General features: G+C 42.9%; 1 protein-coding gene across 1 annotated transcript in view; it reads left to right on the top strand.

The window, feature by feature from the left end:
- Window positions 1–534: 534 nt before the first annotated feature.
- LOC138194481 (exostosin-1a-like) overlaps window positions 535–22,734 on the top strand; it is a 38,406-nt gene continuing 16,206 nt past the window's right edge. The window contains exon 1 of the mRNA XM_069143252.1: window positions 535–2,568. Within this exon, the coding sequence (XP_068999353.1) occupies window positions 1,616–2,568 (953 nt within the window). The 5' untranslated portion in view covers window positions 535–1,615. The remainder of the gene's footprint in view (window positions 2,569–22,734) is intronic.

The following is a 22,734-nucleotide window of genomic DNA, read 5'->3' as shown; positions in this document are numbered from 1 at the left end:
CTAGGCCCGGCCACATTTATTTGGCTTTCACGGGACTGTCTCACCAGACACCAGATTGTAAAACGGTATCCTGTGAATTGGAGAGATTTATCTGGTGGTGTTGGGTTTAATCTGCTTTGTTGTGACCTTGTTAAATTTGGGCCTTAACGGACCAATGTAAAAGTCCTGCGCTGTTATTTTGTCAAATTTTCCTTTTGAAATCCATTGAAGTAGTTATTTATACTTAATTCAATAATTGGTTATTCCCAATTTAACGAGCCAATAAAATCTGCATTTAGGAAAAAAAAAATACATTCCTCTTTATGTTTTCTGATATGGTTCAATAGGCGAAACACAATTTCTTCTCACACACACACACACACACACACACACCGTGGTGAGTCTCAGTAAGGGGCTACTACCTTTCCTTTCCTCGCCTGGTTCTTTTCTGGATGTGAATGGTTTGCACCGGAAGCCCCGCCCACCTCGGATGTGTCAGGAGCCAATAGGAAGGCACCGCGCGCCGGGGAAGGACGTCACATCGTCATCATCGGTCGTCCTGGTGGGACGGACGTGTAGCTCCGCCTGGCTCCTCACCGTCGCTCCCGCACTGGTGTGTGTGTGTGTGTGTGTGTGTGTGTGTGTGTGTGTGTGTGTGTGTGTGTGTGTGTGTGTGTGTGTGTGTGTGTGAGAGAGAGGGAGAGAGAGAGAGAGGGAGAGAGAGAGAGAGAGAGAGAGAGAGGGAGAGAGAGAGGGAGCCACCACTTGAACACTTTACACGAGTGGAGAAATTCACGGAGGAATTCGTCTGTCGGTTTCCGTGAGGATAAGTTCCGGAGGGACGTGTTGTTGTTGTTGTTTTGTTGTTGTTGTTGTTGTTTACTTCCAAAGCCTCTTTGATGCGACCGCGAAGCTAACAAGCTAACCGGGAATGTTTTCGCCAACTAGCTTGTCCGTTAGCTCGCCAGCTAGCTCCGTCGGCTGCAGGTTTCCTCCTCGTCGGGTCCACGAACAGCTGCTCGTGTGTGTGTGTGTGTGTCGGAGCAGCGAGTGAAATATAAATATAAATATAAATGTGGCGGCGGCGCGTCAAACCGGATACGTTGAACGTGTAGAAGAGCTCCGGTGCCCGCTTTGGCTCCTAATTTCCAGCGGGGACGATAGTTAACTGTCCGGGCAACAAGTCAGCCCCGAGCCGCCGCTTTAACACCGCTCAAGTTTGTACTCTCTCTCTCTGTGTGTGTGTGTGTGTGTCGTCATTCGTCTGTTTGGGTCGGAGCCGGATAGTTGAAATGATCGCTCACTGAAGGCTGCGCGGTACAAAGGGAAGTAGGGTGCGACTTCAGATGCCCAGACCGGAGCGCTCAGGGTCGCTCTCTGTTGTCCGGGAAAACCGGCTGCCAGTTAATCGATAGTCTTATCGACGAGGAGACGGAGGTGGATGGACATTATAAAATCGCCCACATGCGGTGGATCAGTTCCCGGACTTGTGAAAGGCATCTGAAGCAGAAGGAGGGAGACGTGAGCGCGCAGCCCGGGGGAAGATGGCGGAACGCTCCCGCAGGACGTGGTGAAACCAAAACTTCGGGACTTCTTGGATTTATTGCCGGACATCTTATCCCAGATCGGAGGACACATGCAGGCCAAAAAACGATACTTAATTCTGTTCTCCGCCGGTGCGTGTCTCGTTCTGTTGTTTTGCTTTGGGGGGATACAAGTCCCGCTGTCCAGACGGGGTCCCAACCGGCGCGATGAGCGGAGCCTCGCCGGTCATCACCCCGGGGCGCGGTGGCGTCGCCTGCCGGGCTACCTGCAGCGTTTCAGCCCCTGGGAGCAGGACCGGAGCGATGATCTCAACGAGCACATGTCTCCGAGGCAGAAGAGGGACACTAACTCGGGCCTTTACACCGGGAAACGCTGCAGGATGGAGTCCTGCTTTGACTTCTCCCTGTGTGAGAGGAATGGATTTAAAGTTTACGTGTACCCCCAGCAGAAAGGGGAAAAGCTGTCGGACAGCTATCAGAACATCTTGTCCTCTATCCAAGCGTCCAGGTTCTACACACCCGACCCAGGACAGGCATGCCTGTTTGTCCTGAGTTTGGACACTCTGGACCGGGACCAGCTCTCGCCCCAGTATGTACACAACTTGAAAGCAAAGATCCAGAGCCTCCTTCTGTGGAGCGGGGGGAAAAACCACATCATCTTTAACCTGTACTCCGGCACCTGGCCAGACTACACAGAGGACCTGGGCTTTGACATCGGCCTCGCCATGTTGGCCAAAGCCAGCATCAGCACGGAGAATTTCCGGCCCAACTTTGACGTTTCTATCCCGCTCTTCTCTAAAGATCACCCCAGGACAGGAGGGGAACGAGGCTACCTGAAACACAACACAATCCCCCCTTTTAGGAAGTACATGCTTGTTTTTAAGGGGAAAAGGTACCTGACTGGAATAGGTTCAGACACTAGGAATGCTTTATATCATGTTCATAACTCGGAGGATGTGGTCCTCCTCACCACCTGTAAGCATGGGAAGGACTGGCAGAAGCACAAAGATGCACGCTGTGACAAAGACAACGCAGAATATGACAAGTAAGTACTTTCCAACTGTCCAATGGACTTCACAGCACTCGCATGTTTAGGTCTGGTGTAGGTCCTACTCCGCTGTCATGTTTTCATCCATGCAGTCATCCAACTGCAGAAATGATAAAGTAGATGTTAAGTGTAACTGCTCACTCATTTTTCAGGATGGTCTCTTTAACTATAGACTGCTGTAGGCACATCACACAGTAGTATGTTAAACTATCACCAGTCTTCTTGGTTTCTTGATGTGCTTCCTCATACATTTGGTGTCATTGCTTCCATGTTTGAGTTTCTTCTATTTGTTGTTATGCTGTATACATTTCCTCGTAGTCATAAAAGTCACAAAGATAGTTTGTCGTTACACTTCCCAGCGATGAGGAACAGTCATTCGAGTATTTCCAAACACGGACGTTGGTGTCAAGCTCACGTTTCCTAGATTTGATTCTTGTCCATTTTGAACTTCAGAGTGCCGCCGTTCAGTGAACAAAAGTGAGCTGTAACTTAAATATCCTCTTTATTTACCAAATTAAACATCACCAGGCACCGATCGTTAGAGTTGCTGTTTAATGTCAGCCACAAGAAGCACGGTTTTAATGTCATTTAGTTCATATCTCCATCTTTCTATACAGCTAGCTATTTAGTGGTGGATGAATCCACGATTCTTTTTTTTCCCTCTTGCTCTCGACATCTCAATCTCCCTGTCAATGTATTATGACTCCTGATACTCACTGGAAGAATATTTCTTTTTTTTATGATCAAAGATGCTAACGCTTGATTTGGCTGTCTGTAACTTCTCCCTGTTCCCGACAAAGGCAGTGTTGCACAGCTCAGAAAGTTGCTCCGTGTTCATCACCCAGTCCTTCAGCTAAGCCAAACTGTTTTCTGTGCTCAAATCTGATGAGCAAACTGGCGTCTGTCTCCCAGCTTTGGCCAGTGGGATTCATTTCGTGTCCCCCCAGACTGTGCTGTGTTGTTATTGGTGACTGTATGGCGCTGGGTGTTTGACTGTGGCTCTTTGGAGCGGATTAGTGGGGACAAAGCTGTGGTGCCAGAAAGGGGAAGCCACTCTGGCCCCTGTTTGCTCAGTCATTTCCCAGACAAACCCAACTGCATCAGCCAGGAATGCCCTGGCCCCAACCCGTGTCCTGCGTGACCCCTCCGTTGTTTGGGGGTCTTGCTATGATTGACCCCCATGTCAACTCTTTACCATGTTGTTAGTTTGGGTGGCAGATCTTTTCAGAGTGGGGTCAGCTACGAAACCTGGCGGCAGCATGTTTAACAGCGACAAAGACTCTTGAGGTGTTTCCTTCCTGCCCTTTAAATCATCAGCTGGTTCTGATGCGTTTCCATACCACGATGCTTGAAGCGTATGTTTACCGTCGATGCTCACAGGAATCACATGGTTATAGTCTGACAGTGTAGGAAAGTGTCATCTTGGCACTCGTGAGGTTCATTCACTCACTCAGCGGACAACGTGTCACTCTTAAGACATGAACTATCTGCTCTCTCTGCCACTCTTTGCCAGCTCGCTGCTCGCTGCCAGGGAGGGATTTCACACAGTGAGATGGGTGGCACCAGAGCCATAACCCAAAGGAAAAATTAATCCTCCAGTCATTAAGTAGCATTGGGGAAAAAACAAACTTTGAATATCTCCCCAGCCTTTGCCAGCTTAGTTTCATTGCATGGTTACTGTATGTTCAGTGCTTCTTACTCAGTACATCCTCGGTAAGCCACACCACTATCGGTCAACAGGATTGGTCTTGATCGCCAATCCACTGCAGAAGTCTTGTAATATTTCATCTAGTCAACTTACTGTATGTCACCCAAAACAATATGGTGATTTAAAAAAAATGTCTTGGACTCAAATAGCAATTAGCAAACATTACAGTTTAAAACATAAAATGACAAACTGGGCCTAGATGAGGCCATCTTTTATCATGCTGCCACGCATGAACTTACGGTTGTGTTCACTCCAGGATCTGATTGTAATCGCTTTATGGTCCAGTTAGCCAAAATGCATGATGACGACGTCTCGCATGCAATTGTTTGAATCTCAAACTGGATTGACCATCAGATTGACTTTCAACAATTGAAGCTATTTTTGTCCCCTGACAATATTAAATGTGACTCCTTCTTGCAGTCCCTTTTCCATCCGTCAGTGCTGTGATGTGCAATCTGACAGGATCTGGTTTCTCCATCCTCACCTCAACTTTACCCTGCAGCCGGCTCAATACAGGACACAATCTGCTGACACAGCGTTTGTGTTTGTTTGTTTGTGTGTGTGTGTCATGAGACCCTGTCAGTTTTCCCTGTTTGCTAGCTATTTTGGGTTAAGTGTAAAATTCTCTTGTGCATGTCTATAAATGCCAGTTGACTGATAATTGTTACTGACATGTCTTAACACATGTACATCGAAACTAGTTTTTCATGTTTGTAATTAGAGCGAGAGTGAACAAAAGACCTGGAGAGAAGAGAAACGGAGACGGCCTTGTCTAAATCCTGGTTCAGTCCCACTTCTTTCTCTGTCAGGATATATGTGAATTAGTTGATGCAGCCAGATTCACAATATAGTTATTCTCATTTATATTCTTTTCTGTTTTCCGTCGCGTGGATTGATGCCAATATGTGTAAACTGATGCGCTACCTTAAAGTTTTTAATGTAATTATTTCATGATCACCACATTGTCTGAAATTATTTTGCAACTTTAAATACAATTTCATATATGGACATTTAAAAGGAGTTTATTACAGAAGTTAGAGGCCGTCTGGTAGGGAAAGCAGCTTCCTTATACATGTCATCCGTGGTTTGTGTACAGGGAGGAGGCAAAGTGAAGAGTGCATTTCTCAGCCAGATATACATTTTTTTATAAGAAGTTTGTTTGCGGCGGATCTGGTAAAAATATCCTGCAGTGTACAGTGATTTTATGAAGCTCAGTGTGTAGCTGCTCCGCTTCTTTATTTGGGTTTGCAATAATAGCCCTCCTGTTGTTAAAGGTTGTGTCTGGCTGAAAAGAATCAATGTCCATCAAAATCTGGTTTAGTATTTTCATAAATCACTTGGCATCATGGCCCACTAGCCGTGTTGACGGCACAGATTCATTAATTATAAATCATATTTTGTCTCCTCAGGTTCTTTATCTGTTGTGAAACATAATGTAAGGGTGCTCCAGGTGCGGTCAGTCCCATAATATCAAATGTAATCAGTGTAAATAATCCTCTCGAAAGTGTTTGACATTGTTATGGGCGCTTGTATTCTTTATACTGGGGGTTGCTTTGACAAATGAGATCTTCCCTAGCGCTCCTGCTGTATTGGTCTTTATTAATGAATGGCTTCCTGGGTTCTTGTTATTGCTCTAGTTATCAATACAGGGCAGATTCATCAGTTCCCAAAATGCAGAATTATTTTGGGACGGTAGTCGTGTCTAGACCTGCTCTACATCCCCAGCTGTGCATCGCTTTCCGAGGGAGTTAAGCAGGTCTTACACTTTCCTTGTCTGCGATTACAGTAGGGTTAGCTTCACGTGAATTCTTCACGTAACTTTTGTCATCAGATGGTGTCTGCGTTGGTTCTGTCTGTACATCCTCCAATTTGTTGTGACTGAACATGTTGTAAAAAAAAAAAATGCTGATTTGTACCATCTTTGGTTCGTACCGACTTCTCTGTGGAGGTTGATGTATGATTGTGAATGAGGTGCACTGTCCTGTTCCACAGCACTGTGGGTCAGACAGTGCAGTCTGTGGTCTAACTGGGTGGAAGTAATAGTTTCTGTGCCAGGCTGTGGCCCTTTGTGCAACAAATCCCTTTTATCCTCTCCCACTGACAACAAGGAAGTTGTGACAGACTGAATGCAGCCTCTCACCATAATTACCATGTAATGGCCATGTCATTTTAGCGTAATAGTTGAGACTTTCTCCTCCAGATGTTGGCCTGTTGTTGGTTTTTTTTATGTGCATATAACACGCATAGGCTATTTGAAGGAAAATGTTCAAGACATCTGGACATCACATTGGATTTTACACAGTCGTCGTTGTAAAGTTTTGTTTATCTTTTAATTGTGCTTTGTATTGGACGCCTCTTCTGTCTAATCTCGAAACACTGTGGCTTGTTAGGGCACTGCAACTAATCTAAACAAAATAATCTCCTTTTAACAAGCTCAAGTCGTTAGTGGCGATCAAAGGTGGGGCTCGGCCAGTTAGCTTGAAGCTCTCAAGCAAAGGAAATGTTTCTGGCATTCCTGAATCCTTTTCTTCTCAGATGAATATTACTTGCGCTGTACTCTCCATGAGACAGACTTGCATTTCAACATTTCATGTCAAGGCGTTGTTGGCAGTGCTCACAATAGATTGAAAAAAAAAATCATGTCAAGAGATTCATTGCATTTTTCATTTGTAAAAAGATCTGTGGCCAGAAAGAATGCAAAAGCCCTAAATTCTGCTTAATCCCTCTCTTGGTTCCCTGATTATGCACATCTCGTTTGAAAAGTTTTGCGAATGAAGCAGGTTATGTTGTTCAAGGATTTAAAATGCCAAGTTTTATCTTCTGTTCTATAGTCTTTCTTTATTTTCCCAGCAAACTTTGTAAGGTCCCATTTTACTTGGTTATCTGTCATGTCCCTGCTGTTTCCAGTCAGTGGTTAGAGTCAACTTTCTGCTTCCCTCTTCATCACATTGTCCTTTATATATCTGCACTCAGCCACTGTGTACCAGCTTGTAATACAGCCAAAAGAGAGAAGAAAAGATACAGCAGGAGGCAGGTCAGATGCAATTTTAACCTCAAACTGAAAGCCCTCTCACAGCTTGTTTCCAATTAAGAGGCCCTGCCAAGCGAGAGAGTACGAGCGGGATGGAGCGCGAGATGAGGGAGAGTCACAGAAGAGTGGGAAGCAAACTGAGAGGAAGTTGGGAGGGTGGAGGGAGGGGGGGGGTACGAACACAAAGAGGGCAAACCGTGAGAGTGTGAGAAGCCAGAAGATGGAGGGAGAAGGTAGAAGAGAGAGGCAGGAAAGAGAAAAACACAGCAGTAAGAGGTGAGGTGGATGCTGACGTTGGTCTGCTAGGTGTATTTATAGACTTGCAGGGTTTTAATCCTCAGTATTGGCCAAAGCCCCTGGCAGAGGGCTGCTAGCCAAGTTGATGCAGGCTTTACAGAGCTTGGGGAAAATGATAATCGTTGGGGGAGGATGGTCGATCTCCGAGTTCCTGCACATTAACTATAAATGCCCCCCCCCCCCCCCAACATCTTATCTACCATTTCAGCACATTGGATCTGGGTGTTGTTTTTTTTTTCCCTTTAAATGGCCTCCCTGTGTAGTTGTTCAGAGTAGCACCATTTGTTCTTTAGCCATTTCTTTGTTCAGAGTGCTTTGAGATGAAGCCCATCTAAAAGCTAGATTTCCCTATGGAGTTGAAAAGTCACAAAATGTACATTTGCTAAGCATTATTAAAAAGAAAGAAATGATTGAGCCATTCACTGATTTGTTCCAGTATGTCTCAGCTATATCTAACCGTCATTTAGAAACACATTCAACCCCCATAGCTGCGATGACGAGGCACATTTTAAAGGAGGTAAACATATGCTCCAATTGTACCTGCACATAGTCTCCACAACACCTTGGCATAGCAACATAAATCACCTGGAGGGCAATGACACGATGATGATGTGGGAGAAACGCCAGTGGTACGGACAAACTGATCAAACACTTGATGTCAAATCAGGCCTTCAGACACAAGTTGCACTTGAGCAAAACGCCAAGATCAAGGTCAACGAGGAGACGATGGCTGACGTCCATGTAGAGAAAGTCTGTGGCTGGGTGAGAGAACAAGTAGTCCTTGGCCTGTATTTATATTCCAGAAAGTATCACAGAGATGGAAACATCTAATTATCTAACTACATGTTTTTAAGGGTACTATTTTATCTAATATGTCTGACAAAAAGTAACAAATTGCCCTGAAGAGGTTAGCATTGCATTGGTGTTTTTGCCTGTGATAAAAAGGACAAGAGATGATGATGGTAGACTAAAATCTCTCTAAATTAATGAAATCTCTTTTGGATGAATTCATACTCGGTTGGCTAAATGGTCGCCGGTAGGGATAGATTAGTGCCAACAGAGCTGCACACATCACAAAATCTGCAGGCCACGTTTGGCCACAGGCATCTACCAACAGCTGAGTGGTTTGGCAGCCTGTGGTTTGGTGTATTGAGGCTCTTTAGCCAGTACATTTAAAAATTGCAGTCTTGTAGGAGATGCTAGTGGATTATTGAGTTGTAGGCTTTTTAAAAAAAAAATATATATATATATATTTTTTTTTTTGATTGCGTGTCATTCATAAATCACGTAGACTTGGGTTACAATACCTTTGACGGGGTTGTGTGGAGAAACCGGTAGATAATTAGTCTGATTGTGTTCCTTCTTTATTAAGATAACTTCATTGTTATCGGAGTCTGTTTTGCCAGTTTACCCAGTTCAGTCTGCAGTCTGCGTTTCTGTTATGAAGTGTTATAACTAACTCTATCTCAAAGACGTGGTGCACAAGTGACTTCAGTTTAGGAAAAGATGGGTTTTTTTGGTTGTTTTTTTTGTAATGCTCCTTTTGGTACCATCTTGTATAACTGGGCTCCAACAGTAAACCACAACCATAACAGCCGGCACTGCTGGAAAAGAGCTGAACGATACAGCGGGCAGTGAAGGAGGCTGGTAAACCACAAAACCACTCTGCACAGATCGGATGTTTGTTCTTCATTGACACTGGCCTGGTAATGGCACCTAACATGACCACACAATAATTTTGGAACGGTCAGTGTTTGAAATAGAGTTAGTGATGTATTATCCTGGACCAGCTTGTGTATGGAGGTAAGAGCACAGGTTGTGGAGGATATCAGGGACCTGTGGATATCCACATGGTGGCTCTCTCTCTCTCTCTCTCTAGTCAATTCTAGTCAGTCTGCTGGTCTACAAATCCTGAAGTTTCATTTGGTCTCTGCTGGTGTTCACTGTTGCTCAGTTCCACCTCCAACTTATTAATTTTGTGGCACATGCATCTTTACAATAGAGACAAAATGATCTGCATTTTTTATTTTGTATTTCTTTTTTGCCAAAGAGCTGTTTCTCATAAGAGTTTATTGTAGCCCGTCACACAAACAATGCTCGAGTGGCTGCGAGACCAAATGTTGTAGTATTTATGTATATCCCTTACATTGTGTTGTCAGTTTAACTTATGTTGCCAATTTCTCATTTAAAACTTGTATAAATCCAGCCTGATCTGCCGTTTATTCCACTGGCTTGTGTCTTGTCTCGGAGGCTGTAAAGAGGGTGAATCCTACAGAGGAAAATGCCATTGAGCTCCAGAGAACAATAAGTAGAGATGAGCTCTTCTGAATGATGTGATTGGGAACAAGTTTCATATCTTTGTCGGCTGATGTTCATCTCTCCGAATGATGACAGACAATAGAACGGGAAACGTGTCAGTATGGTGCACTGAGCTTTCCTCATGCATCCGTTCTCCTTTTATCTTTCCGCCCTGCAAATTTCCCACCATCCTTTTGTGTTTTAGTATGACTTGTTTGAATGTCAATTTTAGAAAAGGTTATGTGACAGTTGGATGCTATCAAGGATCTTTTATCATTGTAGAGAAAAACAAAACAACTTGGCAAGCAAAGGATATGACGACTGTTAACCAGCGGATGTGCAGAGTGGATCCTCTGGTTGATGATTACTGCAGAAAAGAGGATTTGTTTAGCTTATAGTTCTAATGGCCCGTAGCCTTGTGTTAAAGGGGTGAAGGGCCCAACGACATGGATGATACAGTTTCCCTTTGACCTCAGGGATTAGAAGCTGCTCATCGAAAGTGATAGCTATTGAAAAAGGAGAGTGGATAACTGAGCAGCAGGGCTATCACGTGACCTGACATTATTATTCTACTTAACAGAGTCATGTCATGCAAAAAGGAAGAAGACAGAGGTACATGGGTCTGATCTATTGAAGCTCATCCTGTTTACTCACAATATCATCGGTTTGAGTCGAGCTAATGACGTGAGCAGAATGTCTTCCTACTTTTTTAGGAAAGAGATGATTCATATTTATCACGTAAAATATACTAATTCTGTGCATTTATGTGTTGTGAGTGTGTATGCATGCACATACTATATTTTTGCTTTATCTGGGAAGTTCAGTCTTCTCTTTTCAGTTGATTGCCGTGTTACTTTTCACTGCCAGGGTTTGTAGGGAGGTTGAGGGTGAACAGAGGGTTTTTACCATCAGTGGTCACATCTTATTATTCATTTCTTACCAGCAGTGCCTGTGAAGTAGATGCTTATACTTCTACCTTTCGTTGAACTGAGTGTCACCCAGCGAAAACTAATTAAAGAAGAGTTGAAATCTGGCAACTTATGGGGTATATGATGGTCATCTTAGTCTTGTGCACTTAAGAATGTGCTTGAGTGGCTGCAGTAGTTTCCTTCTGTCTCTTTCTCTTTCACACACTCTCTCTCTCTGATTCAAATTTACATATGCTTGATTCGCCTGAATGGGTTTCAGCCGCCCTCTCGCTCTCTTTGGAGGCTGCTCGTTCAGGACAGAGGGCAGTGCCATTTGTTTGCCATGCCCCCCTTTCTACCTCGGCTCTTGTCCTGACAGGATGATGTATGCCTCGTCCTTGGCCGCCATGTGCAGGTGATGTATTCCACTTGGAATGTCGGGAGAGAGGAATAAGGAAAGGGATGATGTACGCATGCCAGTGTGATCCATTTAATCTAAAGTATGGCAGAAAGTATGGAGTGCTGCCAAACCAGCTTGGATCTGAGAGGGTTGGAGTTCAAAAATAGAGAAGCAGAAATGGTAATGAACTGCAACCATACCTTTATGATGATGGGTATGAACCAAAGACTCTATATATAAATGGATGTAGCTTGTGGGTCCATAAATTGAAGCCTATTTGGAAGTGCTGTAAAGTGTAATACAACTGAGGGCCACTGGGGGTTGCCTCCAAAAAGCCACTGGCTCTTCAGACTTTCATTCAAATTCTCCCATAGAATACAAAGTCTTAACATTTTTTTTTTGTCATTATGGTGTCATTAGCTAAATTTGCTCCTTCTGATCCATTAATATTTTGATATTAGGCCTCAAAAAGCAGCATGTTTTGGAGCGTGCCTGGTTTAAATTGACTAGGTTGTTGCGCAGTCAAGTTTCCGCTAGAGGTGGGCGGGTTCAGTGTCCTCAGATCCATCGCTCGCTCCTCCCAAGCTCCTATAAATATGGTCACTTCTGGCTACAAAACAAAATAGCGATGACTGAAATGACAAATTGAGACTTCAAAATGTCAGTCCGCAAACATCGCAGTAGACCGCTTGGTATGACACATTTTTGAAATGAAATACCAGTCCCAATTTCACCTTTTTTTTTGACACTTTGGCCTGATTGTGGAGGTTTGCATAAGCGCCGGGGTTCTAGGGTGCAGACAAGTGCTGCACTCTTGTTTGCTGATGTGGATCATGTGATCGGTTGATTGTGCCAGGAAAGTTTGGCCTGGATCTGAAAATGCCTTTAGTGACAAAGCTTCGGATGGAGAAGCAAAGAAATGACACCGTAGACCTGATATTAATATTTGATTGGTTTCTCTTGCAAAGTCATCTGAAGTACTGCTGGTGGAGCATTTAGGGACAAACTTATTGTAACTTAATGGAACTGAGTCATTGTTCAGGAAGCCTGTATTTGCGTTACCCATGAGGCACATTCACAGTCCTTTCAAACACTCGGATAAGTTGCTTGCTGGGCACGACCGGAGCTTTCTCAGTTATCTCTCATGTACAATGAAATATGTTGTGAGAGCTACATGCAGATTTAAGCACCACTCTAAAACCAATGCCTGTCAAATCATATGGGCTTTTAATCCCTCAGTCAGTGCAGAGAGGAGACCTGCAAAGCCCACAGACATGAAGCCTGTCATTGTCTGGGACTCCTGACTTCATGACACAAAATATGTTTTTAATATTTCATGTATTATTTTTGAGAAGGAGGATAGGATTTTAGTACAATAATAGTAGCCTTCTGTTTTGGGGGGGATTTGACTGATTTAGCCTGATGAGTTGTGCCATCGTCCTTGTCTTTTCTCAAAGGCACTTCAGCAGTGGATTATTTTCACTGTGTGAGACCAGTTTGTGCAGTGTTAATGTCAGAAGCATCCAAAAGTTACCTGCCTCCATGTTGGAGGGCTTAGCCGAGTAGTGACTTGGTTCATCAGATAAAACTGGCACACACACACACACACACACACACACACACACACACACACACACACACACACACACACACACACACACACACACAGATATGCTATCTGTTGCAGTCCTCTTTGGACTCCACTTTGTCAGATAAGGGCTTTAGCCGACACTGTGAGTGGAAGAGAAGCTGAAAATGATAAACCTGAGTATGTGATAGTCCTAACTTCTGTGAAATGGTGGCCTTATTCAACCCGTTCTTTGTCGCAGTCCTTAACAGATGAAGCGGCCATGCAGCCCCATAATCATGTCAAACTCACCAGACTTTTATCAAGATGAAAAGCTGCACAATATCCGAATGAGGCAAAATATGGATTACTGACAGACACTAAAAGCAGCTGTTTTTATTTGTATTTTCATGAAGCTCTTTCTGTTGTCTTACCAAAAAACTGTAAGTTGCCGTGATTCAAACTGAAATGATTTTGAGCCTGTTGGCAAAACTTCATACTTCATCTTACGTTCTCTCACCCGGTGAAATCTGTGACTTCCCCTTGTGAGGTCACAACCAGAGGGCGAGACAGGAAGTGTAGTCTTTGATCTTTCCTGCTGTTCAAACTAATTACCTGCCTGCAGCAGTGAGCACTGCTGGCCGTGGAATTCATGAGGAGATGATAAAGCTTTGTTCTACGTGTCTGCTTCACAGCATCGATGCAGTCCATGTTCCTCGCTGAGATCAGGTTAACTTGTCCTTGTGTGTAACATTGAGAGGATTTTGGTATTTCTTGGACTGCTCTTGTCCTTCTGAATAAAAGGTGATGACTGTGACATTGCTCTAAACGACTCCCAATAATTGCAAAGCTCGTCACCGCATCTCCTCCTTCCTCTGCCCTCCTTTTGACCTCAATGTGTTTTGAAAGCTGACAGATGACCTTGGTCACCACATCAAATTCTTGTATATTTTTGGAGATTCTCTGTCAAATAATTTAATGTCTGCTAAGCTTTGCACAGCAGAATTTATATCTAGTTTTGCACTCTCCCTATAAGTTAACATAACATTTGATCTTTCTGTAATCAGTGCATGAAAACATGGGTTTGTATACTAATCAGGTTGTCTGAAAGTGTCTGTGTGTGGTACATCATGGAGTCAGATTAAGTCACTTTCCCTCAGTCATCACATTGGTGAATGAGAATGAATTAGTTGAGTTAGACAGTAGCAGCCTCCAATCACTTAGAAGGCTAATCCACGAGAAAGCAAGATGTCCGTCAATCGCCCATCTCGCGGAGCAGACTCACTTCCATTCTGTCAAATCTGTCAGTCCACACTCACCCTGTGTTTTTTTATGCTTCAAGTCTTTTTCTTTCCCTCCTGGCACGCTCCGCTCAGCCTGCATGACAACTATTTTTATCTGGTAAGTTTCTTCTGTCCCTCGGCCTGCTGAAGACTGTTCGTGCGGCTTTTCTCCTTTTAAGAATTTTGGGAGCTGCAGGCAGACGGACAGACAGATGGTTCGGAGGGCAGAGATGCTGAACATACTGTCCGTTGGACTTTGTGTGGATTAAACGGATGGCTTTTCGCAACACTTAAGAAATGGAACGATTCAGTAGCGCTGCTCATGTCTTGGTTTAAAGGTGTATTCTCAGTGAGCCTTTATTAAAATGATTGAGGTCAGTGCGGGTAGTAAATATCATGCCATAACATGTCACACATAAAAGTGTTTATGTTGCACTTATCATCTTTTACATTATTAAATCCTTTGACGGGCCTTGTAAGGACGAGTATCGATACATTCACTGGCTGTGTGCAGTATAATGCTGCTTTACTGAAATAGAGACCGTGTATCTCAGCAGCAGACATTCAACAAATTAGACATCCCCTCTTCATCTTTCATTTTGAAGAGCATTGCCAATGCGTTCACCAAGTGCCACACATTTTCTGCTGGTTTTGCAGTTTTGTGTATCTTCTGGGATGAACTGCAGTTTTTTTTTTCTCTTTCCCCCCCATCATCATTAGTACTGCTGCCACCCTGTAATCTCTCTTTCTGTCATTGAGGCAATGGGGCTTCTCTCCTCTGTGGTCTCGTAATTGTGAGGTAATCATCTTTTCCCTCCTGAGAGCTAAAAGACTGTGTTTACACTTCGTTTTTGGCGGCCCGACTTGGCGAGACACTAATTTACTCTCACAGCAGCAGAATGAAGCGGTTCTTCTCATTACTTCACACTAGCTTTGCACTCATAGCCGCGCTCTTCCCAGAGCGTTTAAGGCTGCTTGTCATCAGCGCGTCGGAGAAACCAGTTGTTCATGCGGTGTTTCACCAAAAATTTCAAATATAAAATGTTCTCACTTACATATAGTGGTGTCTATCCATGAGATGTTGTGTGGTGAAAAAAACGGTATTTACAATGCTATAACTCGTGTCCTGTTTGTTTGGATGATCTACAGAACACCAGTGAGTTGAACACTTTTCATTGGAACTACTTTTACTTTATGAAGTAATGGCGCCTTTGAAAACTGTTGATTGAACGCTCTATGGGTAATTGGGGTCCTCCTAAAATAACTTTTGATGTTATTTGACTAATGGCCAAACATTTTCACATAATCTTGGACCATTATGAGTCCAATCTTAATCAAAAACAACTGATTGTAGTTTTTCACAGTACACTCTGCCATAAGCAAGAAGAAAAGCTGAAGTAAGCTCTATGTCTTGAAGTTCATATTTTGCATGTTGACACTGTGAAGACTCCACTCATGTTGTCTTGGGCCTGATTCCAATCAGAGTCCGATCCGATACTTATATTTCCTATAAACATAAAACGCACCTTATTTTTTAAAAGCTACTTAGTCAAAATATTAGCTTAAACAATTGGTATGATACAAAAACGTTGAACTGGACAAGGTAACTCTTGATCAGGTAGAGAGAAGTTTTCTCACTGTTGGGGTGGTTGGGACGACAGAAATGAACTACTCATGGTTGTACAGCAGTTTAACCTAGTGATGCTTCTTTTACCTTGTAAATATTCTTTGGCAGTGTACAGACTGCAGACGTCTTACAAATCCACCAATAGCCCAGTTTTATTTTAAGTTACTTAAATTTTTTTACCATTAATTAACAAAAGCTGATAGTGATAGTAGTGAAGAGACAATCTGCAGCAGCTGAAATGAGGCTTTGTGCTCTGATCTTTTTTTTAATGAGAAACAGAGAGGAGAAATAACGCACTCAGTGAGTTTAGTGACTTTGCAAATTTCGCAAACTCGGGTGTCAGAGAAGAGTCGGGTGTGATTAAATAACATTTCATGTTTTCACATTAACTTTTAATTATTTACAGCACATTTTTGTTTTCACTCTTTCAGGTTAGACAAGGCAAAGAAACATTTCTGTGCTGTCTAAGTGTTATAATGACATGAAAAACCCCGCTGCCATCACCTGACTTCATCTGACCCCATCTTGCTTTTGTATTATCCTTTGCCATGTCCTTTGGTCATACTGTTATATGGACACGCATTACATTAACTCTTCCTTACTACTACACTTTCTGTCTCTCTTTACCCTAAAACACCTGCCTCTTTCCATCCCTTTATATATAAATAGCTCATGCCCGTTTACATTCACACTAACACACAGTTGCATTTATGGGCCTGCATTTCGGCTGTTCCATTACTCCTCAAATGTTGTCCAAAAAATCACACCCACACACAAACAAACACAAAATGCTTCTCAGTCTCTGGCACATCCGAGCCTCAGCAGCGAGGCTTTATCTAAATCCCTCTCCCAGCATGATGGATATTGGATCAGATCAGACACAGCCCACAAGTGCTTTTGATGCTGCATTGATAGCGGCCTCGGTTGATAACGTCCCATATTCTGAAACGAGAGAGGCGTTACCAAACCCCCTATTCCCCGTCTTGACTATTGTCATGGTTGCTTTACCATAAAAGGGAGGAAGGAGGCAGTGAATTGACAGAGATTTTCGACATCCTGATACATTCACATACACACAGATGCTTGCAAGGATGCACACTTAATTTCAACCTTCTTTTTCCTGATTACGTGTTTATCAGTTTGCTGCTGCTTTCTATGTTTTCATATTCTCCACCACTGTTATTTTTCTTGTTCCCTACGCCCCACCCTACCTTTCATCACTCTGCCTCCCACCCTCCCTTTCCATTCATCTCGCCCTGCTTTCCTGCTTCCTTCTGCCTCTCCCTCCACCTCTTTCATTCAATCCCTCTCTCCATCACTATCTGCCTTCTCACATCCTTCTATCTCCTCCTCCATCCATCCACCCTGCTTGGCCCAGGAACAGAGACATTCCTGACCTGGAATTTATCTCTCTTGCACAACAGCTCCTGCGACGGCCCCACCAGGCTCAGCTCTGTCTCCCGCAGAAGTCAGTTACTGGCAGTTTCACTGCATTCCTTGGAGCTCAGAGGCTGCTCGGATTAATCTTCTCAACTTCCGCCCTTGTTCCTAATGGGACACACTTACTGATCATCCAGAAACCTGTCTAATTTCTACAGCCCCTCACGGATTCATATAGTTAGTCATTTACCAGAACTATGCTATTAGTTGATCTGTAAGTTTGACAGCCTCAGACCCCAAAAATTGGAGTCATTGCCTATTTGGATCCAGAGTTATAAAAAAAAAAAAAAAAAAAGTGCGATTGCAGTTGAATAATCAGTGCTCTCAACCATTACCCTTTTTTTACTGAGAGCATGCCATGAAAGCTTTAAGGATTAAATTGTATTACTCAGGCCTAATGGCATTTTTGGAAATACAGGATGCAGTCAAGTAAATTTAGATTTCTCTCAATCATTTGTAGCTATTACCAGAGAAGCCAGTGACTCCATGGTCACTGCAGTCAAGTAATTTGACCCCAACTGTCTGATCTGACATCTTTATGTTGCCTAACTTTATAAGTCAGGCCTGACATTCCAGCACTAATGACTGTTCCATTAACAACAGTCATTTCATTATCTCCAAGAGTCCCTCGGTTTGGTTATGGTATCCAGAGAGCACTTCAAAGCATCCCACTCATCAGACTCATCAGGCTGATGGATGGCTGATTATAGATGTGGGAAACGGTTCTGTCGAACTCCTGAAGGATTCAGTGAAATTTAACAGGACACCAACATTTTCTGGATGGCTGTTTGGATGAAGCTGCGTGATGTAGTCAGTGTGTGCGTCTGTGTGTGTGTGCGTGTTGAGCTTACGGAGTCCAGGGTTGTGTGTGACTCCATTTTGAGGAGCGATGTATGTACGGATGAAAGGTTTTTGCTTTTTGGTTCTCCTGCTTAGAGAGGGCTTCCGATGGACATAGACCGAGAAGGGGCTGAAGAAAAAGGAGAGTGATAGAGCACTCAAAGCATAATAATTAGGAGGAATTAACCTGGGGTCATGTGATGTGGTGGAGCTCGAGGCCCCCCCTCTGTGTCTCTGTAAATGTTTTATAAAGCTGACTTTGAACTCATTAACCAGTGGAAGATGAGTGGGCCCAAGGTGCCTCAAGGAAATGAGTAAAAACGTTGTTTTTGAAAAAGTCATGTTGGTACTAACAGGCTCCGCTCCATTGACTCAGGGTGGAGCACATAGTGCTTTTTAAACCCCATTAAGCTGCAGTGTTACCTCTAGTGCCACGGGGAAAGGGTCCTCCTTTCTTGTAAAGTCAAACAACTATACAGTTTCATCAGTTCAACATGTGCACTAAAAAATAAATGCATGCAGCGATTCTAGTGCACTTATTTCCACTCGCTGTCTCAAAGAGGGCTCTCAGAAAGTGCCTTTGATTTTGTTTTTACAATATCTTCATTCAAACAATCCTGTATTTTCTCATTAGACATAAATTAAGACCGAGACGGCTGTTCTTTTCCAAGAAGGGAGGAAATTCTTTACGATGTCCCGTAAAGAAATTTCCTCTCCTTGTAAGATTTTTTTGGGGGGCTTTTCTTTCAGAACACCTGTATTGTATGGCTTACTGCTGCAATGTTCACTTTCACTTTCAAAAGCATAGACGGATTTAAAGGGCAAACTGGAATATTCATTTTGCACCATCATCTTTCAGTTAACAAAGCTCACCCAAGCTAGGATGACGATGCAAATGTGTAGTTTGGCCAACATTTCCCAACTGGCTTATTTCAATTACATTTTTTGTTGTCCCTGAAGTTCTGCTGCCATCCACTTTTTTTTTTTTTTGTCCCAGCATTACGTCCTTATCTCTGCTCGAGGCAATGTTAGCCAGTGCTTCAAAAAAGCTTCCCATTTATCATGGCTGCAGGTAAAACAGTCAAGATTAACTACGCCATTAAGTACAAGATAGTCCAGTGAATCTCATTTATAATAGTCTTAGTTATTAATCTGTAATGTCCCATCCTGAGGCCAACGCAGTATTTTATACTCCATAACTTGAGGCAAGTTAGTGTCACGCTCCTTGCAGTTATTCTGGCCACTAAATTGTGTCCTCATCTCTTTGTGTTCTTGGGTATTGACTGTATTGCATTGCTGGAATAGATATCACAGTGTAATTTGAATCCAACCACACATGCAGAGAAAAGTTAGACTCTCCGTGGGTGGAATCGTGCATTGGATTGGTGTACCAGTTCGCTACAAGCTCAATAAAACCACAGCTATCATATAATGTTCCCACATTCCTCAGGGATCACTTTACATGGAGGTCTCATACTCTCTCCCTGAACCAGAGACCAGTCTCCTCTCTAACATCTGTCCTGACTGCAAATGAACCGTATGTAACATGAGTATGAGGGATGATAATGAATCCCACATTATGAGCATCTGTTTAATTGCCTTGCGGAGATCAGAACAGTCATGTGATGCTTTCAGGCCTGAAAACACTGTGCATGATGGGATCAGGTGATTTGAGTCTTCCAGAGTGAGTGTGTTAGTTTGTATTGGGAGTTGTTGTGTTTTTGTATACATGTAAAGTGTGTTCGTTTCCCTTCTTGGGCCTGTCACTATGTTGTACATGTCTGCCTCTTGGTGTGCAGTCTTGTCGGGAAACAAAGCAGCTGGGTCTGGCAGTGTCATGAACTGTTGAAGTTGCTCTCATGTGTGTTGAGATCAAAACGAGGCTTTGCGTGCGTGTATTTGCATTGTGTGCGTATGACATTCTTGCCATGGTTGGCTTTGGCTGCTTGGGGCTTGGAGACAGTGTGTAGTTGTCAGCTGCGTTTTATTTTTTTCCCTCTGTGCCTTTCTCATCCGATGACACTCACTTTCACTCAGTGCCTTTCAGGCTGAAATTCCTCTGGCTTGAAGTTACGGTCCTGGCAACAGCCAACTGCCTATCAACTTGGCTCAAGTGTGACAGAAAAGGAAGCAGAAAATTAGATATGAAGTTAGTATGGGGTAGGAGTGGGGAAAGAGAGCAGGATATGATGAGAGGTGCCTTCATTTTTGCCTCTGAAGTTCATCTTGGGGAATTCTCCTTTGTTGAGGAGTCTCCCTGTGACCGGGATTCAGCAGTTTCATCATGAGTTGCACCAAGCAGGGCTCCAGAGGGACACCACTTTGGTCACATATATGACCACAAATCTGTCAAGTGGGACTAAACATTTTCAATGGTGCAGCTCAAAGTTTATGTGCAGACGTTTGCCTTTGAGCAAGTGTTCTAAACATATTTTCTGACCTGTCGAGCATTATTTTCTGAAGTAAATCACCATGCAGTTCAGATTTTGGGGTGTTTTAGTGTTATGATTCCATTTGAAATGTTCCCTGGGGGGGAGCTGCGGGGGAAGTGGACACTCAGAGAGGGAACTGGTCAGGTCCACTGTTGGTAACTCAACTTAAATTAGCAAGGTCTATGGGAACCAACAAAAACAGTCATGCTTAAAATGTATTATTGCAGTGCCAAAAGATACAATAACAAATTGTATTATGTGAGTTATGTAAATGATGTGGGTGCACCAGTGCAACCGATGTAAAAAGTTAGTCTGGAGAACTTCCAAGTTCGATGTTGGTTGGTTTTTTTTAACCAACATCGAGTGCACATTAATCTTCTGTGTATAAACTGTATTGGAGCAGTCACTGGACAAAACCAATTCAGGTTTCATGCTTACATTCAGTGTGAGGTCCACTGTTGATGCGCCTCTCTAGTGTGAACATGCAACATTAACATAAATTACACTGCACTGCTTTTAAGGCTAACATTTCTCCTTATGCTATGGCTGAGAACAACTGAAACACTGCTGTTATAATTATTTGGATCACAGCTCGTAACGAACAGTCACACTAAACTGAATGTCCCATACCAAAGTGTTTCGGGATGAAGACGCATATCTAATGTCTTTAAATTACAGCAACGACCGAGATTATATTGTGAAGTGATATCGTTATTTTTCGAATGATTTGAATAACTTCTTTGAGCATCTAAAATGATCGGGTTCAGAACATGATTTAGTAAAGTCACATTGACATTCTTATCATTGTAAGAATTTTTTTCTCTAAAATTTGAAAAAAGACAAAGAAATGCAATTTTTTTGTGTCTGAATGTAAATATTATTTGCCTATATTTAATTAGCATAAAAAAAGCAGATGGAAGGATAAGGGTTGCAAAAGAATCATAAAAATCAAATAAGATGCTGCTTTGACATTGTATGTAGACGATACACAAACAAGTAATTGCTCCCATTAAAGGAGATCGATCTGTAGTACCGGGTGGACACACTGTCCCAGGACAGAAGACAGTTTAAGAGAACCCACAGGAGCCTGTTGACTTGTCATAGAGCTGCTGATGCTTTCCCTCTTTTGACTGCAGTCCTTTCTGTGAGTTGTTATGTTGTAAATGCGTGTGGTCTCTTGCACTGATAATGGCAGACAAACACTGGCTGTTCTTCTGAGTCTCCTCCGGCACTTGACAGTGAGCCGTGCATTTCTTTTTCACACCATCCATTCTTGTTGCTAGGAGACTGGTTGATCTTTTTTTTTTTTTTAAACCCTTTTTTTTTTTTTTTTTTTTTTTTTTTTACACTTCTTGTTATTCTTTTCTCTCTCTCTGAATCATACTGTGTTCCTGCAATATTAATAAATAGCATTTAATTATACCCATGAATGAATAGGTTTGCGCAAGGATGACACAACAGTAGGTCTCTCAGCATTAAAAGTGAAGGTTTGCCATTTCACTGCCAAGTGCTTTCCATTCTGTCTTATTTCCCAAATGAGAGAGAAAACTGAGACATGTACCAAGAATGACCGTTTCATTATTGATCTGAGCTATGGTGTTGAAATAGTGATGTTGCATTAGTACAGTTCACTCTTCTCTCCTCTTGCAGAAGAGAGAAGTGCATTTAAATTATAACTTGGACACTATCTATTTATTTATTTTTTTGTCAGTTGAAGCTATGCAGCAGTTCATAATGTACCCCAGTGATCCATCCACAAATTACTCAGACGTAACTCCATTTCCAGAATTAGTAGCTCTCTATTGGGCTTTGCTAAATGACATCAAATATCTCACATTTTTTGCACTACGTACAAGAAGCAGACTTCAAATCCAATATGTACATCTTATTTAATATGTTCCAACCCCTGACTTACTTATATACTAAATATACATTGTAAATATTTCCTGGTATTTTCCATCCACCACTTTGAGATCCCAGTAGGCCCAGCATATGAAAACCTCATTCTCACGGCACTGAAACTGAAGTTCTTCGGTCTGATTACCCTTTTAAAACAGAGTCTTTTTTTTCTGGTGTCCACATCACTCTCTTCCCCACTCCATCAATCACAGGCACACAGTGCGGTCACATAAAAATGCTAAATGCTGGTAGTTTATGACCAAGAGCTACCGGATGGTGTGGAAATGTCAACAGTGTGGTCGCTCTGATTGAACAGTTGGTCGAGGTTAAATCCTCAGCGAATGCGGCTCTCCACCACATGTATTCTCTCTGTCTGATGCGTCGTACGCAGCTCTACAGCATGAAGTGTTTTGCAGTTCAGTTTGACCAAATG

The sequence above is a fragment of the Embiotoca jacksoni genome, unplaced genomic scaffold, assembly GCF_022577435.1.
Source record: "Embiotoca jacksoni isolate LCO1_2020_lvr unplaced genomic scaffold, fEmbJac1.0.p SCAF_11, whole genome shotgun sequence".
NCBI lineage: Eukaryota > Metazoa > Chordata > Actinopteri > Embiotocidae > Embiotoca > Embiotoca jacksoni.
Note: the sequence above shows the minus strand (reverse complement) of the source record. Positions and strands in the feature narration are given on the sequence as shown.